The sequence below is a fragment of the Sphaeramia orbicularis genome, chromosome 6 (assembly GCF_902148855.1).
Source record: "Sphaeramia orbicularis chromosome 6, fSphaOr1.1, whole genome shotgun sequence".
NCBI classification, from domain to species: domain Eukaryota; kingdom Metazoa; phylum Chordata; class Actinopteri; order Kurtiformes; family Apogonidae; genus Sphaeramia; species Sphaeramia orbicularis.
This window is the reverse complement of record NC_043962.1, coordinates 52,170,616-52,190,785: the sequence shown is the minus strand read 5'-3', so window position 1 is coordinate 52,190,785 and position 20,170 is coordinate 52,170,616. Positions and strand designations below refer to the sequence as shown.

The 20,170-nt window shown below is 38.6% G+C and overlaps 1 protein-coding gene across 2 annotated transcripts in view; it reads left to right on the top strand.

Moving 5' to 3' along the window:
- met (MET proto-oncogene, receptor tyrosine kinase) overlaps window positions 1-20,170 on the top strand; it is a 123,743-nt gene that overhangs the window by 35,275 nt on the left and 68,298 nt on the right. For both annotated transcript variants that reach the window (XM_030137375.1, XM_030137374.1), the window contains exon 3: window positions 15,048-15,251. In XM_030137375.1, coding sequence (XP_029993235.1) covers window positions 15,048-15,251 — 204 coding nt within the window. The remainder of the gene's footprint in view (window positions 1-15,047; window positions 15,252-20,170) is intronic.

Genomic DNA, 20,170 nt, shown 5'->3' with positions numbered 1-20,170 from the left:
TGTGTCAGTTCTAGCCACTGCACTACCGTGTCCCCCCAAGCCCCCCAAGGTTTATAAAGTGTAATGTATCTCACATGTCACAAGAGTTTATGAAACACCTAGGAAGAGCACTGCAAAGACGTAATTTAATATCAATCATCAGTGGAAAAAGCATGTGTCTGTTAACGTGGAATCCTTCAGCTGAGGTCTTGGTAGTCATTTAGAGGCATTTCCCTCATGTTTCATCATTATCTATGAATTTTGGATTTTAATAAGGAGTGCATCTAATTCCCTTTGATCTGCGGTCAGTAACTTTAGCTACTGTGTCAGTCTGACCAAAATGTTGATGTGCAGCATAGTTCTGGAAAGCTCATCTGAAGAATGTGCTGTTACAGTTCAGGGGAAATCAAAGAAGTTTGCAGACAAAGCAGGAATAGTGTCTTTTGGCGTCCAATGGCTGGACTCAGTAATTTGTCATCCCTCAACTTGTTTTGAATCGCATAAATCCCCCATTGCCAAGCAGAAGAAGACAAGAAAAATATGTTGATGCTCACAGAAAAATAAGGTACAATGTCAAGCAGGGTTGAAAAATCACCCCTAACTGTGTTCTCAGGGATGATATTTTAGTTTCTTACTGAAGGCAGAGGAGACAGGGGGGTGTAGGGTCATCATTCACCCAGCCAGGTTTTATATTAGGTTGATTTAGTGGTTCTGAGAGGCTGGAAGTTGCATTGTTCCTCTGTGGGAGAAACCTGAGGAACACACAAATATATATATATATATACACTGGAGGATTATTTAACCGTTAACGCAGACCGTGCATTCATGTGTGCACAGGAAACCGAAAGAATTGAAAGGGGAGGAGGAGGAGGAGGACGGGTGGGCGAGATGGCAAAATTGAACACAGGATGGATCAGAGGAAAAAGGGGGAGAGACAGGATCTTTTAACATTTTCATAAAACAATAAGACCTTTTTTTGAACAAGAGAAAAACCTGCCTTTCCTGGAAAAGCGTTTCCCAACATTGCTCAGAAATATTCATGGATGGAGCTCTGAAATGGAGATATATTGTGTGTTGTGTGCATGAATAATGTAAAGACCACATTTTGTTATGTATTCGTTGTATTCCAACAAATACGGAACAAATTTTTGGGGACGGCAACCGCTAAGGTCTTCAAAACACTGAAGGCTAATTCATACATATGCTTATGCTTAAGTTGGTTTCAAGTTATACTTGGTGACAAAAAGTAATCATATTACCTTCAGACTGTGACAGAAAAAGGGTTTGTGTTTCATATTCTTGTAGTCTGTACATTTTTTATTTAGTACATCTTTTTTCTTGATGCTGTTGTCTTTTTCTGATGACACTGGAAATGTTAAGCCTAGTTGTCCTGATAATAATAATAATAATAATAATAATTGTGAGGATGGCAGTTGTAATAGGTGTTGTATAGTCAACATCCATAATTATAATGGTTTATTCAGTGCTTATTCTTTCTGTTTATTTATTTATTTACCTACTTGCCTACTTACTTACTTACTTACTTCTTCCGTTTTGTGTGCAGGAGTAGGTATACATGTGTTGAAGTACAGATTTATTCACAGATCAGGTTAACATCCAATAATTTACAGGGACATGCTTCATAACTATACTTTTGCCCCTCTTTTACATAAACTCATACATTAACAGATCCTCTTTAAATGCATCCATTGACCATTCATCTGGTCATAAGATGGAATTGCATTTTTTTAAAAAAACAGTGTAATTCAGATGATTTCTCTTCACATTGTGTATAATTCTGGTATGAAGTTCATTGGTCAGCAACACACAGAAACCCACATGGTAACAATACATATGAGATTTTTTTTTTTACATGTGATCTATAAAAAAAAAAAGCCTACTTAGTTCCTGCACAAGGATCAGAGAAAGTCATGACGTCGTCTGGCTAGTCTGTTCTCCCTGCATTTGACACAACACTCATAGCTAGCCAGCACTGTCAGCAGAAATGGGTTGTTGCGTGTTTTCAAATTTATAGCTGCAACATCCATAGTTTAAAAACTGGATTGCAATGAAGGTGTGAGTGAAAAGACTGAATTCTATATACATTCACCCATCTATACATTCATGCTATTATGCTTCTGCCTGTGCTGTAGTGAAACTTGTTTGTGTGATTTCTATGCGCTTTTGTGATTTTGATATGGTTTGAAAACATTTCTGTCAGGAAGTAAAACATAATCTACTACAAACTATGCATTCATTCATTCATACATTTATTAAAATGAACTTTTCTACTTCACACAACAGGTACAATCTCAACCAAAAAGTAGGCTTGCAAGTATAAAAGTACATAAAGTCAAGGTCTTGGGGAAAAAATAGTTGTTTTGGATAAAGAGCAAACACCCTGATCTCACATACAATGTTTGTCAGTTTAAAGGGTAGTTTTACACATCAAGAAAGATGTGTTTGGTAAAGATGGTGAAGAAACATCTAGTTAAATGATAAACAGCTCAGTGGGCTGCATCTCTCATCATGAAACCCCAATTATTTATTTATTTATTCATGTATTTATTCATTTGTTTGTTTGTTTATTGTGTGGTCATTTATGAAGATGGCGAGGACAGTAACTTGTGGGAAACAAATGTAATGAGGTGTGACTGCGAACACACATCAGAGTTAAAGGGGACTGTTCTGAACTGGTCTGAACCAGGTGAACCTTAAACTAACCTTCAATATTTTGTCTTGTTTCATGTTTTATATTTTTACATTATTTTGTTTTTTATATTGTTTTCATCCTGTTGCATATTTTGTGACATATTATTCACATTATTTCTGCATATTTAACATCATTCTTCGAGAGTAACGTTAAAAAGTATTAAAGATCTGAAAATCTGTCCAGTCTGGTCATGTTGAAGCTGCAGACATCTTCAGACTCTGAACAGATGGTGGACAGAGACAGTAATGATGTCATCACTTCTGCAACTTTTGAGTGTGTAGTCTTTTAATTATGTATTTTCATATAATTAAAGTTCAACAGTTTTACAAAAAACTGCAACTTTCATAAGTTGTTAATGTATTTTTTAAACTGACGAACATCATAAATTCAAAGAGTCTCAAAAAAAAATACTTGTCGGATTTAGTTTTTTCTGAAATAAAATCCAGTGGGAGAAAACCAGAAGGGATGGGATTCAACTTATATTGTTAAGTATCAATACTTCATTCATGATGTCATCAGAGATTTTCCCATCATTGAACATCACCTGATAATGATGATCAGATGATAGACAGTGTGTCCCTAGTTCCCCTAATCCATCTGTTTATTAAGAGGCCTAAATCAAGACACAATAGGTGAAGAGTAAAATGCATTTGGTCCAGGTTAGGGAGGTTGGTTTACTCATTTTTTAGGTGCCATGGTATAGATTGATTTACACTGATTTAATTGCATCAGTACTTGGGGCTCTCTACCATGTTGAATGAGATGCTGTGTAAACTTATATACATTCTGATTGACACATAGATGTGCATGGACTCATGTTTGATCAATGTTTAACTCAGTGTAGTTTAAGTTGTGTTTCAGCCACATGTTGAAAGCAGAAACTTGAAGAGGTTTGCTTTCATATGACATCTAATACACACATTTTAGCCTCATACTCCATCTGTTATTAACATAAGCAAGGTTATCATCCTTTAACCACATCACCCACTCCTACTTTTCTCTGAAACACATTGTCTACATTTCCTCTAATCTCCTCATACTCTTCTCCGCGTCTTCTCGCCGACCTGTTTATGTGTGAGGCCATTCCCTGCCACCTCTGGGCCCCATTTTAAACAGAGCTGTCATCGCGCTTGGCGTCTGTGAGGCCAGCGGAGGGCAAGGCAAGCTGCACCGCAAATGCTGGAGTCTGTCCTCGCCTTATTGCCATCTTCTGACCCTCCCTTAACTGTCACTCACACCTCTATGGCCTCCTCCAACAACAGCCACACATACAAATACACAATAACACATGGCTACATGCATCAGCTGCCACTGGCCACCTGCAAACTCTGACACACACCACACACCTCACGGTCATTACTGCCGTTGTGGCTCAGGTTACAGGGTAATGTGCACCCTGAGTCCAGGTGGAGTATTGTACCCCATTTTTTCATAATTTTTTTATTTTTTGTATTTCTTTGGGACTTTTTACTTACTCAGACCACTTATATTACATTATTCCTAAAGATAATTATGGAATGTTGGCTCAATATCGTCAAAACATTGCAGCTTTGTAATACAGTTTCAGTTATTGATTGTTTCATTTCTGTTAATGCCTAGTTTTTGTTTTCATTAGTAACCTTTGTCCCAACAATAACCCTCAAACATGCACAGACATTTGTGCACCAAAACACATGCACACATTCTGTTGCCTTTTACTTTCTGTAAAAAATGCATTTCTTCACACCCTGATGACAGCCGAACCTCTCCACTGTCTGGACATACAATTGCACAGGCCTTCTGGAGGTCAGAGGTCTGTTATTCCAGTGTGACGACCAGCTGAGCAGCCAGCAGACACACACCCCATCAGTTTGGGAGCCTGCTAAGCCTTCGCAACACAATGTGTATTTTAGTACATTAGCAAGAGTGCCTTTGGCCTATTTTTTACCTAGCAGTGACAATGTTTGTGTCCAAGACTTTGTCATCTCCCCATGTACTGGGGCGATGGCAAAGTCTTGATAATTCAGGCATTACTGTCTGTATTTACAATGCACTCGGGGGCCATAGTGAGAGTCTGAAAATGACATTAAGCCACGCAGATCACCTTTCACCTCTCCCCTTGACTCTCCTGAACAAGGCCGCGGGCTCTGGGAGCTCAACAACACCGAAACTCTATCGCAGGGCTGTTGTTTTGGTGACAATGGCTGCTGGTTAAGTATGGCACAGAGGGTGTACAATATCTCACGTATTTGCCCCACAGGGTCTGTAGTACGGCTCAAAGACCTGTTGAGCAATGGTCCCAAAGATGTAAAACATCAGGAGCACTTGCCAGCATCGTAAATCTTTCAGATGATGAATGTTAGCTTTAAATACTACCAGAAACTTCAGATAGAGTCAAAGGGACTTGATCGATTAATTAATACCCGCTCTTCCTGTTACACCCAAGTAGTAACTGAAATCCTTGATGATACTGTGTCCCCGACATCTTTTAACCAACAAGTTCCTAGGAAGGTAGATGGATGCTACACACTTTTGTGATGACCTGCTCAGTAATAAGTGGTATTGCACTGCAAAACACAATAGGACCTATAATAGATGTCAACAGCAGTGGTATAATTCTTCTCCCCTGCTATCATAAATAAGTTACTTCTCCTGTCAGTGGCCTTTACCAAGGTACTGATGAGGATCTGGAGGTGGTCCCTGAGTGTCTTCAATGGCAACTCACTGCTCCTGATAAGCTTAGTGCTATTTATTACGCTAATGCTAGATGGCATGTGTAGTAGGATGAGTCAAAAAGACTGATATAATAATGACAGTTTTGAGCAGGGAAAAGCCAATCAATCTGCAGATATCCCACCCAAAACCAAATTTAGAGATTGAAAATGCATTATGCATGTTCATTTTCACTTTATTAATAATAGGTCGTCTCTTGAAATCAGCACTAATTCAAAGTAATAAATATATAAATAAGTCTGAATCACATGTCAAAGCAGCTAATCAATAAATGTGAAAAGGAGAATCAAATTAACTGTTAAATAAATAAATAAATAAATAAATAAATAAATATAGTAATAATAATAATTGAGTTGAGCATTTTTTTTTCATATACTTTTTTAATCTTCTGAGCTATGTGTACTGTAACTGAAAGTCAATATTTACGACTGAGACACTTCAGTCAATAGTGATACTTGGGAAAATCCTAACCATAACCTATAACCATGCAGTGCATACCTCTTTAAACTCACTGTGTAACTGTAGCCTGTCCTTTCACTGTAGCACTTTTTTCACAGTCATTCTGGGCTTGTCATCTGGGTTGTGGGTTCATTTGGTCAGTAAAGGTAATGATCTGAATTCATCTTCAGATCAAATTTGGAATTAAAGGTGGAACAGGTTTGATGTTTCATCTATAATAATGATAATATATTGCATTTGTGAAGCACTTTTCATTCAAAGGAATCAAAGGAAGTGCTACAGAAAAAGAAAAATCTAGAATGTTACAGCTCTCCATCCCTTAGTAATGAGAAAAAGAATGTTGGTGTGTCTCTGATGCCGCAGTTATTACCTTTATGTCCATATATGTACAAAGAGATAATGACTTTATTATTTATTTTTTATTACTGATGCTGCAGTTAAAAATACTTAAAATTTTAATGAAAGTACCTACTGGAGTAGTGTGGATTTTGAAGGATTGATTCATTCAGCTGTTTATCTCAGAAAAAAAATAAAATACTGATATTTCTCCAAATAGTATTCATGTTGTGTGAGAGCAATCTTGAGAAAAACAGTCTGAGCAAATATATTATCTAAACATCCTGTGTGTAAAGGTTTGTAAAGTAAAAGCTGTCAAAGGTCGAAAAAGGAAAATGTTATTTTCTTGTCATATTAGCATGATTATATCTTCTGTTCTGTAGGTGAGAAAATGCTGTTTTTAGAAAACATAACTTCTAAAATTGTTTTTGAACCTGTTTGTATCGGTGTCAGAGTGACGTCCTCTACAACTTCCTGAAACAACCAGCGGTTCTTCAAATGAAGCTTGTCAAAACAGTCTTCCCACTGTCCAATTTCGTTCATTTGATCCTCAGGAATATCTTTGTGGAGGCCGAGGAATGCCTCAAGACCTTTCCAGTCTGCCCTCCCATTGCTGTGCTCTGGTTTGACAAACACACCAAAAGTCCTGTTTGTTTGCTCTGAAAATAATCAGCCCAGGGCCTGTTTTTTGAGCCACGTGGCAAAAACTCTACAGTGTTGAAGAGTGATTATGCCTCAATCAGATGTAGGTTGAAAAAAGTCCTAAATGTGTCCCAAAAGATAAGTTTGAATTTGATTTCCAAAGAAGATGAAATGCCTCTTAAACCTTTTATCACTGAAACTCTGTCAAACCCCAGTTTGCTCCTACGTGGACATATCTTTATCCAATTATAAATCATTTTCAATCACAATGTCTCATTTCTTTTCCTGTTTTCACAGTTTCTCCCCTCTTTAGCAGTAAGTCCTAAGTGCAGTTGAATTGGCTGGACTATCTCGCAGCTGTACGTTTGGCATAAAAATCTCCAACCTTTCTGCCAGCCATCAATTTCTTCCACATTTTTTATTTGGATTTGACTGAACCATTGTCTCTTTGAGGACATGAAGTTTGCTGCTACATTCCTGTCAGTTAGCCAGGTTTTTTCAGCATCCTCAGCTTTCGTATTTGTGCAGTCCTGTCTACGTCACATCACCGGGAAAAAAAAGAAAGGCTTTTGTGATTTATTACCCTACTATTGTTCTCTTCTTCAAAGCCTGCCTTTGATATTTACACCAAACAAATAATGCAACATATTTAATACAAACCACAAACGATGTCCTTATGACCCAGACAGGGCTTTAGGTGAACAGATAACAAGACCACAAGTCCACAACAGATTAAATACAGCAATTAGGTCAGTTATTACTTAAAAGCAGAAATTGAATATGTTCCAGATTTGGTAAAGACATGTAATAGCTCCAGAGAGGACCTAACAAGAAGTTATTCGGATTTGAATAAGCAAATTCTTCTCAGTTTTTGCTTATTATTTTATTTGTAACTTCTAGAGAATTAACCTGCGCAATCTTTGCCCGGTATCTTCTACACACCATGTAAACACTAGGGATGCAACGATACTCGGGAAATCCAGATACTGTTTGGTCTGCCCTGCACAGGACAGTCTGCCCTTATGGACCGCATGATTTCAGTTTTGCATTGGCATATATATGTATATACTGCCCTCTCTCTCTCTCTCTGGACATGCATGTGAGCATGCAGCATGGGAAAGCCCCACCCCTCGGTGACATACAGCAGATAGAGAAGTGGCTTTACTCTCAACACACATCAGAAGTCACCACTTTTCCAAACCCACGTACATTAGACCTGCAACCCAACCCACGGTTAAACACACTGTCTACACAGTAACTCACTTTTAAGTACCAAGACACACTATTACAAGGAAATGCGTATGCTAGATAACCGTAGTGTTTTTAATACAGCCATTTTCTTTTACATCCCTATGCAGAACAGGAATTTAAATAATTTAAAGAAAGCCCCCTTTGGGCCCTATGTGTGCACATGCCTGTTTTATACAACTGTACACAAGTAGTCAAAGAAAAAGAAAGGGTTCTATTGTTCAGTACAGAGAGTGTTATTTCATTCAGTATAGTGATGACACGAGTACAACGGAGGACCCAAAAGCAGCACCACAGAGTAAAGTCTTTAACAGTTTTATTAACAAACAAACTTGCAACAGGACAGGCAGCAGGTGGATCAAAGGCAGGCAGTGGGTCGGGAGCCGAGGAATCCAAACGGGACCAGAAGGGCGAAGGCTGAAGACGTGGTCGGGCACAGACGGGGGGTCAAACATCCAGGGCTAAGACAGAGAGACATGGTCAGGCGAAGGCTGGTCGGTACCAGGGCAGAAGACAGGCAGGCAGGTAGGGAATCTAGGCAGGCAGGTAGGGAATCTAGGCAGGCAGGTCAGGTCAGGACGAGCAGGGTCAGGATCAGAGGTTCAGACAGAACAAAAATGCTGAAGAATTACACACGGCAGTTGAAACAATCTGGCAAGGGACAAGGAGCAAAGGAAGTGAATATACAAGCCCCAGCTAAATGAGCTGCAGCTGGGGCACACAGGTGGATGGAGTTAAGTAATTAGGAGGTGTGACTGAGAGAAAAAGAGAACAGAACAGACAGGGATGTGACAAGTGTTATAATGTGTTCCTACTGTGAAATTCTGTTTTTGCTAACAAGCAAAATAAAAATGTAATTTTGGGAGAAAAAAACTGTTCTCTTTACACACAAAACACGTACCGAAAACTGTGGCCCAAAAACCAAGGTACGGACCGAAGCATGGGCTACCTGTACCTTACGTAGTGTAAGTAAACACTAGGGGTGCGTCATACCAAACAGTATGCCTCTCATGGTTCAGTACGAGCATGTAGTGCGGTACAGCTCATTTGTCATTTTCAAATGAGATTTCTGGACAACTCACGTTTATATTAGAGCTGCAAGATGACTGACTTACAGAATTCTACTGTCATTAGTTGGAGCCAGACACGGAGCCTGGCCTGAGCCAGATGCAGCGCACAGCCCTTCTACTTCCAACTATCCTTCTCAATATTAACATTAGTATCCACATTAGTAAAACCTCCTCTGTTGTCACCATGTTTGTTACTAGTGACTTTCTTCTTCTCAAAAAACTTTACTCTTCTTCATGGTATTTGGCCAGTATGGTAATAAGAGCAGTGCCACATGGTGGATTGATTGACAAACGCTCATTCCAACGTACATGAATGAAAAGGACCTTCCTATTTACGTACATAAAGTGAACATAAATGAGCCTTAAGGCTCTCCATCTGCTCCCAGTCAGCTCCCAGTTACATTTTGGCACACAGCCAGCCTCTGTGTCTGCATACTGTGAACCGTGACTCAAAAACCGCAATACGTACCGAACCATGGATAACCTGTACCGTTGCATCCCTAGTAAACACCACAATTATCAAAAGTTATCAAAACTGTTTGTTGTACAATACTGGTGTGGTGACAGAGACAAATTACAGTATTTTGTGAGAAATAGCTCAATAAGGCCCCTTGTCAGTTAATTCCCTGTGTGAGGTTTCTTCTACCTTAACCAAATTTAGTAAACATGTGTATCAGGCCCAGAAGTGAAAAAAAGCCTCTTGGATCCATACTCTAAACCCAACAGGAAGTCTACACTATGAGATGGTGACATTTTGTTGTATGGACCTAGGTATTGTCCTTTCATTGAACTTGATATCATATTTTGATGTTTCCCGATAAGTTGCTCAATAGCATTCCTCAACAATTTCAGCATCAGGTTCACATTGAACAAAAGTCTCTTGGATCTGTGTTCTAAACTCAACAGGAAGTCTGCTATGCTATATTCTTCTCAGTTTTTGCCATTTTCGGCAGATGTTCTTTAAAAAAAATTCCTGTGGAATTAACCGAAGTAACTTCAGTTTTGGTCTGCTACACTTTAAAGTGGTGATATTTTGTTGTATGGGCCAAAGCAGTGCCTCTTCATTGAACATTGTGGCAAATTTGGATGTTTTGCTAGAAGAGGCACGGTAGCACCCCTTTACAAATTTCAGTATCAAATCCAAACCTCTTGAATCTTTTCCCTAAACCTAACAGGAACTCTGTTGTTTTGGTCTAAATATGTATATTTCTTTTCAGTTTGTGCAAATTCCAGCTGTTGTACCAATGATGCATGAGTTTTATACTTTATCCAAAAGGAGGTCAGATCTGAGTCCTTCTATATGACTTAAATAAAATCCTCAGCACAGAGGTGTAAGTGTCTCATCAGCTTTAATGTATAGAATGTAATTTGCTGGTGTTACCCGCTTCAAAGTGTTAAACTACACAAGAGCGAAAATGTGGAGCTGTAAGGATAGATTGCTGATTACCGCAAAAATGTGATAAGGCACAGTTAACCATACTTTCTGGGCATTGCCAGCAGGATTGGATCACTTTGTCCAAATAAAAACTCTTTTCTTAATACTACCAGTTATATAATATCATGTTGAGCTATCCGATTTCATATTTCGCCTGATGGGGGAGGGTTAAAAGCCAAACTTTCTAAGCCCCCCACAGCTACTCTTTCATCAGGCCGAGCTCGTAATGGAGGTCTCAGTGCGTAGTACCTCTAGGGCACGCTTTGTTGGACACAAGTTTGTGGACGGCAGGATTTCATGGGAAATAACAAGGGCACTTTCATGCTGGTTTGAATTCCACAAACTGCTTTTCCCTCTCCAGCTCCACTTTTTTTCGTCTCTCTGCCTGTTTTCCTGCCTCCTCTCATGAGTCCAGGACTAGAATGTGTCGCTCCGGCTTGTCTCCTTGGTTCTCAAACGTCGCTGGCTCATGCAGATTGTTGTGTCTGGATTCTCTGATGCATACAGTGAAAGCACAGAGTGTAGCAGGAGCTGGATTCAGGGTCTTTTCAATTGATCTGTAACACCCTCCCTTTCTGTCTGGCCCTGCTCTCACGGTTTCGGCTCTTTTTGTGTTTAGTCATGGTCTTCTGCCTCAGCCTCAGGTTTCATTAATTATTAATGACCCAGAGGGTGGCAAGCTTCTTATGGCTCTTAAGGTCCTTGACCTGCCTGTTTGACCGGGTCTGAGCTTTTTGTTGTTTTCTCAGATTTAGAAGATGCTGACCTCCTCACTGCAATGGGAAAAGGAGGGAGGGCGTAAAGGTAGAATGATTAAAACAACTTGTGGACATGTTGATTTGACTGTGCAGGAATGTTTAACCCTGAAACCTACATTGGTTTCTTTGTTCAGTGACTCTTGTAGCCTTTTGTTTGTGATCTTTTGAGCAATGACTGATTTTGTTGCTTCTAACAAACACACTTGCTTAATCATTATCTCATATGTTTCTCACATAAAGCACTGTTTCAGAAGGGTTAGGGTTTCAGTCGAATTCTGAGGGGCCAATTCAGTGCTACATTTACATCTAAAGGTACATCTCAAAAAATTAGAATATCATGAAGAAGTTCAATATTTTTTGTCACTCATTTCAAAAAGTGAAACTCATGTTATATAGACTCATTAGAAATAGAGTGAAATATTTCAAGCCTTGTTTCTTGAAATTTTGATGATTATGGCTTTCAGATAGTGAACACCCAAAAGTCTGTGTCTCAGAAAATTAGAATATTGTATAAAATCAATGGAAAAAAAGGGATATTTTAAAGAGAAATGTCAGGCTTCTGAAAACTATCTTCATTTCTATGAACTCAGTACTTGGTTGGTTCTCCTTTTACATGAGTTACTGCATCAGTGTGTCGTGGCATGGAGACGATCAGCCTGTGGCACTGCTCAGGTGGAATGGAAGCCCAGAATGCTTTGATAGTGGCCTTCAGGTCATCTGCATTGTTGGATCTGGCGTCTCTCATCTTCTTATTGACAATACTCCATAGATTCTTTATGGGGTTCAAGTCAGGTGAGTTTGCTGGTCCATCAAGCACAGTAACACCATGGCCATTGAACCAGCTTTTGGCACCTTTCACAGTGAGGGCAGGTGCCAAGTCTTGCCGGAAAATGAAATCAGTCCATAAAGTTTGTCAGTAGAAGGAAGCATGAAGTGTTCTAAAATTTCCTGGTAGATGGCTGCATTGACTGTGGACTTCCGAAAACACAGTGGACCAGCACCAGCAGATGCTATGGCAGACCAAATCATCACTGACTGTGTAAACTTTATACTGGACTTCAAGCGACATGGATTCTGTGCCCCTCCACTCTTCCTCCAGACTCTTGGACCTTGATTTCCAAATGACATGCAAAATTTACTTTTATCTGAAAAGAGGACTTTGAACTTTCCACAGTCAGTGATGATTTGGTTTGGCTGCATTGACTGTGGACTTAAGAAAACATAGTGGACCAACACCAGCAGATGCCATGGCAGACAAAATCATACCCCATAGAGAATTTATGGAGTATTGTCAATAGGAAGATGAGAGACACCAGATCCAACAATGCAGATGACCTGAAGGACACAATCAACCTGGGCTTCCATTCCATTTGAGCAGTGCCATAAGCTAATCGCCTCCCTGACACAACACATTGATGCAGTAATTCATGTAAAAGTAGGCCCAGCCAAGTAATGAGTACATAGAAATGAACATACTTTTCAGAAGCCTGACAATTTTGTTTAAAATATCCCTTTTTTAATTGATTTTATGCGATATTCTAATTTTCTGAGTCACAGAATTTTGGGTTTTCATTATCTGTAAGCCATAATCATCAAAATTTCAAGAAATAAGGCTTGAAATATTTCACTCTATGTCTAATGAGTCTATATTATATATTTGATTCACTTTCTGAAATGAGTGACAAAAAATATTGAACTTTTTCATGATATTCTAATTTTTTGAGATATACCTGTATATGGGAGCAGTAGAGTGTGCATCCGCAGGACATCGGTATATAAATACATACTTGATGCTTTTTTAACAACAGCCAAAGAGGCACTGAAGTAAATAATTTACAAATCCTGAAACTTGCTCCAACTTATTACTTTTATTTAGTTTATTAAAATTTATATTTTAGCACAAATGATCTGTTTTGCTTTATTTATGAGATAAATATGACAAGTGGACACACATGAATTCTGTGATGTTATGGCTGTATTAATAAAATAGCTATGATAACAAATACGATTTTTTGGCATTAAGTTTGTACCGAGTTTTAGTTTAGCTGTATTTGGGCGATAGATATTATAAAACACTCATCTGACCCTAGTGGTCAACCAGTAGTAGACTTTTAAAGGCTGATAAGATCATAGTTTGGGTTAAAAAAAATGTTGAGAGCAGATGAATCAGCCAGTACTTGGGCAAATTAACTCCCATTTGCTTTAATTGACACTATATAACTAAAGTGAAATCAAACTTTCATTAACCTTTATTTAACCAGGAAAAAGGCTTGTTGAGATTAAAAATCTCTTTTGCAAGAGTGTTCTGGGCAAGACAGGAGCAGCAGAAGTTACAGAAAATAAAGATTTCAGCCATACATCTATGATAAAACCATACATAAAAACACTACCATATAACACCATCAATGAATGAAAAGGTATTAAAAGTACACAAGTGTTCCTTATAACCGTCTCAATGTACAACCCAATTCAGTCAATTAGAAAAAACATCTACATCCAAATTTATTGTTTTCCTATTCATTCAAAATGACTTTGAATGTATTTACTGAGACCAGTTCCTTAATTTTTAGCCCCTGTGGGTTGTTCCAGGCAGTGGAACCAGAATATTTAAAAGCTTTCTTTCCCAGTTCTGTTCTGACTTTTGGAACATGTAAAGATAACAGATCCTGGGACTGGAGACTGTAATTATTCAAGTCATTGCAAGAGATGTAGAATAGTAAATAGATCATAAAAAGATCTGTCCATCCAACTGGAGTGTATAAAACACAGTGATGAGTGCATACTCTGAGGTCCTTAACAAACATAAGAGCACCATGATAAACCATATCAAGAGCATGTAGGCACCATGATGATGCATTCATATAAATAATATCCCCAACTAATATTAATTAAAACCGTAATGCTGGTTCAGATGAACACTATATCTTTCCCTGGTGGTCCCTTAACCTCGAAAGGCTGATCTTACCTTATGTATCAATCAATCAATCAAATTTTATTTATATTGCACCAAATCATAACAAAAGTTATCTGATGACACTTTACATATAGAGCTGCGCAAAACCAGACTTGGAAGCCAATTTACCGAACCCAACAGAATCCTCCAAGAGCAAACAGAAAATTTAAAAAATGTAGAGGAAACTATAATGTTTATTAGTACTAAGTGAAGAGACAAGTTCATGAAAGTTAAAGGTGATGGTTGCCTCTTTGATATCTTGCCCATCATTAATACATAAACCCTCCCAGTCTTGTTGGTTCCCCTTGGAGTAAAGTTCAGTATTGTTCCATATCAGAGATAATTTGCACCATATGCTTTTACATTTTAGGAATTTTTCTGCTGCTCTCTACACTTGGAGCATCTGTGTTAAAATTGGACTGTAATATAATCCAGATTTTTCTGGGAGCCATACATGTAAGGAGTGAGTCCTTTAACCTTGATGGTGCTACTAAGTGTTGTTCTAGATTTTTCCATGTAGAAACTTTATCCTCTTCCGCAGGTTGCTGTTCGATGTTGAACATTACCACACATTATGGTGGTGACATTCCTTGGCTATGCCTTATGTCATATCACTATCATGGCCACAACCACAACAAAAAGCATGGTGTCTGTTATCAGTCTTGCAGTATACAATGTTTTTCTTGGAGCCTGGAAAGCTACAGACTCTTTCCTCCCACTGATGCTTGTGGTTTCTTTGCAGAGCTCTTCGGACGACTGCGACCCGCATGAAGGAATCCACGAAGGTAAAGAGGGAAAGTACCGTCTTCAGGTGACCCAATTTGTCCAGAGGCTGGAGTACTGGCACAAGGAGTTGACCAACACCCTGCTCACATCTATAAAGGTGGTGCCGGTGCATGGTCGTGCCGTGGCCTACCTGGGCACAGCCGATGGACGCCACATACAGGTAAAGATCATTCTGTCAGTGTTGAGCATTTCTTTTTATAAACTGTAATTTTGTTCTGTCCCAGAGCTAAACATAAGGATACTTTTACTTTGCTAAAACTTACGAGCCTCAAGTTTTTTGTGAAACTATTGGTCCAAGATGCCCCCTTTTCCCAATTCACAACCAGGTCTACGTTCTCCACCCTCCCCTCAGCTTTGGATTTTTTTTCCATTCACATAAATACCAACAGTGTGATTGTTAGCTTAAGTTTATTAGTTTCATCGATGACATTCACTGATGACATTTAATTCAATCATTTGAACTGGCAGATTTTATCATTGCCAGTCTCTGAACATGCCATACTGTTTATTAGATGTATGTCACAAGGTGTGGCAGTGGATGAAATTAAGTCTGTAGGATCCATGAAAGTGCTAGAAAGTAGTAATGTAGTACTCAAGATATATCTCTTTTTGAAGGACTTAGTGTTATCTTGGTCTTGGACAAAGTACTGTAGAGATATCACTAAATTTCTGGTGCATTTTGTCATTTATTTATTAGCATCATTACTGTGCTTAAAATCTTTAGTCTTTAGTTCTTTTTTCTTCTCTCCACATTTTACTTCATTCTGCTGTTCAGTGGCAGCAGAAATCATCTGACTTCTGAAATCACATCAATTTGTAGTAAAATATGGCAGCCATAATAAACATATTCTGTGTCCATTGTGGTCTTGGTCTTGACTTGGTTTCAACCCCTCAAAGTCTGATACACTGTGGTCTTGGTCCTGACTAGGTCTTGGTTTAGATGATCTGGACTACAACACCAGCAGGAACTGAATTTGCATGGCAAACACAGTGATCCCAGGGCTGCACAGCCAGTGCGGCTTCCCCTGTCATTGTTCATGTAAATATGGCAGGATGCTGGTACGTGAGAAGTGAAAGCATGCTGCTAGAATCGGCTGCAGGTGCCTAGGCTGTGGGCAGGTCGAGGGAAAGTGAGACAGAGAACGGAGAGCTTTCTGTTTGCGTAGTTTGCTTACCTTTGACCTCTGCTCAGTGAGCCTCCACAAAGCTTTCATTCCACTCTGCCATCTGAACAAATACGCTCCATTTTGCAATCAATACACAAACCCACAGCAGATTTTCCTGATCATTAGATGCATTCAACATCTTTCACATGACCTGTCACCAGTGATGATGGGGATTTGCACAGTCATGGTTAATGGTTAAAAGTTTTGTGACAGTTTTGCCTCAGCAGACTTTGCTGCTTCACTGTTTTTCCCATGTGTTTCTGAAGTAGCCTGGAAAACAATTAAAGCATTTTCTAAGTTTCAAAGACTTTTATTGCAAATAAATCACATTTATACAAAGTGTCTTGTGTCACTGTCAAAACCTTTGGCCATGGGAGAGAAGTAATTCGTTTAGCAGTATTTCCCAAACCAAAAGAAAAACCTCTCAATAGACTCAAGCAATCAAGTAATCATGAGAAAGAAAATTTATGCAGAAACAAATGTTCCTGACTCATCTTTACTGCTATTTCTGCATTACCTTTGTTTTATTAGTTTTCTTGAACAGATAATTTTGCTAAATTACAAAACAACAACAAAGACCAAATACATGCATTCAGATGGGATAGCAGGCTCTTTTTATGTCCAATCAGTAAAACAAATATGTTCTGTCTTCAGAGATGAGTATAATACCACTCAAACTTGTCTTTAAACTTGAAAGAAACTCTGATTCCATATTCATTATAACTATTGCTATTGATGGATAATACCTTGACAGTTGAAATGGTCACAGTCAAGCTTATGCTTTCAATTCTCTGTGTTTTTTTTTAAGACTCTGATTTAAGAATCAACGTCCTTTATTGTCATCACATGTTTCCACAAGTAACAAAATTTGTCCTTAGAGTCAGGACAAATTTTGTTCTTTGGAAACATGAACAGTAGATAGAATCAAATATCTAGACAGAATAATATTGAAAGAAGTTATGAAAATAGAACTGCATATGGGTAATACATATTTGTGCAGGTGATGAACTAAATCTAAAAAATAAAATTAAGGCATTTGGAAAAACAAGAGAGACTTAAAATAAGTCTCTGATGGCTATCATCTATCATGTCACCTCTCTGATGACTATTTATGAGTCTATCTGATGAAAATGTAAGTAACTATCCGAATCACTTTAACTATTCATGTGCCTATTGCCAGAGACAATAGGCACAAAGAGGCTTTGACTTCACATACAATATGAAGTAAAAGTTTCTGTTACAAATCTGCAAAAACTTCAAGAGTTTTGAGAACAACACTATAAATCAAAACCATCATGGAACCAATGAGCACCAAACTTTCTGTTCTCAGCAAAATAAGTAATGCTTGTAGAAATAATAAGTTAATGTTGTTTCTGTTGACATTATCTTGATCAAATATGGGTTATTGTAATGTCAACAAGGTCTGACCAATGAATATTCATGTTCAATAGATGTGAATATATAATTGTGCAGTTACTGGTGCAATTCTCCTTCATATCATTTGTACTTTTTCCCCATAAAAAGACCTGAAGTAGATCTGAAAACGTCTTAAATTTAACTTATTAAAAGCTGTATAAACAATACAAATACACTTTCTACACATTTGTTATTTTCCTGTAATTTGTCAGTCTTCTGTAGCTTCAAAACATCTTTTACTTTACACTTTACATAACCTTTCTTTTTCTACATCCATATTTAGTCATCTTTTGACTCGCAAATCTATTCTTATCCAGATGTTCTCATGAACTTCCAGACAAATTAATGGTGCTTTAAAAATAATGTTGTAGCTCTTAGTCTGTGTACACCTGCAGCCTAAATGTGCATATGGCCTGATAATATCATGAGGTTGCTTTGGAGAGTCATAAGAGCAGATTATCTGTGTGAAATATTTGCTTTCTGCTTCTAGTAATTACCTCAGGAAAACCAACCTGAGCTGCATCTCATGTTGTGACTCACTGTACTTACTTTAATTTGGGGTTTACAAAATGGGACTGCATTCATACTACATCACAGCTGCAGTTAGTGATGGTGCAGCGATGCATCGGTGCAATGCGGGACTAAACGTGGAATTAAATGTATAAAGTAAAGCTGAATTACCTCACATGTTTTTGAAACACAAGATTGAAAAGACATGCATGGAAAAAAAAGAGCCAACAGCTGCACGGAAAGGGGGGTGTGGGGGGGCAGACAGTGGTAGAAGGGCGCTGGGGGTGTTACACATTGAACGGTACGTTAATGGTGAACAGCAGGCTTTGCTGACACGTCCTCTTGCACGGCATTTTTTGCCCACAAAGTGTCCTGTGCAGCTGTTGCTGTGTGTTTCCCTACCATCACCCCTCCACTCCCACTAAAGCCCCCCCCAGCTCTTTTTTTGTTTTTGTGGTTGGCTGAGGTTTATTGTTGTAGCGCTCAGAGGGTTTAGAGGGTCTGCAGAGAAGGCCGACTGCCCACAGCTTTCAGTGAAGGCTGAACGTTTGAGACAAAAGATGATGCAATGATTTTTTGAGGTACAATCATTATCCATGATCATTATCCATGATCAAATGTTTCAAAATTACAAAATGTAGATGAATTACAGCCCACAAATTATGACAAGGTTGTCCCTTGGTTTGGACAACGTTTTTGTGATGGCCTTTAAGTTGTTATATGAGCAAAAGTTCTGCCCCTGTGCATCATTATAATCAAATGTTATTCAAGACAAAGAAGTAGAATCAAAATCATGTTTACCCACCGTAAGTAAACAGGGTTCACATTACTAGGAATTTGCTTCAGTGGTTTGGTGCATACATAGAACATGGTGTAGTTAAGAAAGTACATAATGCTAATAATTTAATGCTTGTGTTATACCACTGTGATTTGGAAGTCACTATTTTTGCTTTTTGGAGCTGGAAGTGAGCATATTTGGGCAAAAGGGGTGGAGACACAGGAGCCTGAGTGGTCTGAGGTGAGCTAATGCAAAGCACTAGTTTACTGACTGTAAAATAAACTGCATCAATCATTGAGTAAAAAGGTCATTTTGTTTTATATCTTGTTAATGGAACCTCTTTACCGACAGATCTGTCAATCAAGGCCTGACATGGCCGACATCAAAACTTCTATCCCAAGATCTGATTAATGAAGCTATAATTTAAAGATGGACCAGATCAGTTATTTAAGCATATTTGGAGCTGAGGTCCTTGGCTCTTGGTTTGTAAAAAAAAAAAAAAAAAAAAAAAAAACCTTTAGGTCCGTCACTTCTCCAATAAAAAGCATTAATCAGGAGACTGTGTAAAAACTAAGGAAAACTGTGGGACAAAGCTATGAAATAGATAAATAAAACTGAATTTTCTGATGGTTTTCACAGAAATGTTGCCCTAAAGCACACATAAATGCACCAACAGCAGAACAATTCTTTATAGAAATTTCTTCTTTGCCCAAAGTTTTGTCTCACAGGCAGAACGGCATCTAACCATCTCCATCTAACAGTATTGAAGTAAGACAGCCACCTTCATTTTTATTTCGTTCCACACCCTTGAGAAACATCTCAAGAATAGAAAAATAAGAGAATAAGGTCAGGTTTGATCTCATGCTCTTTGTTGCAACCTCTTGGTGCCAAAGTATCTGAGAGAGGACACCAGGTCGCTTGTTTCCACCGTCATGACTTTCCCACCAAAGCATTTGAACCATCGACCCTTTGGCCACCTGCCTCCTCCGACTGAAGCTCAACAACACAAAATGTGAGAGGTCTACTGTATTCTGGCAGCACATTTCATTGTTAGTAAGACAGAAAAGAAGCTGTCAACTTTTCATGTTTTCCAGTTTCCTTGTTGTTCCCAGCGGACGCGGCATGAGTGAATATGGAGTGAAGTCAGTGAAAGAAAAAGAGCGTTGTTTCCCCTGACGGTCTACATTCGAGCTCAGGAAGTGTTTCCCT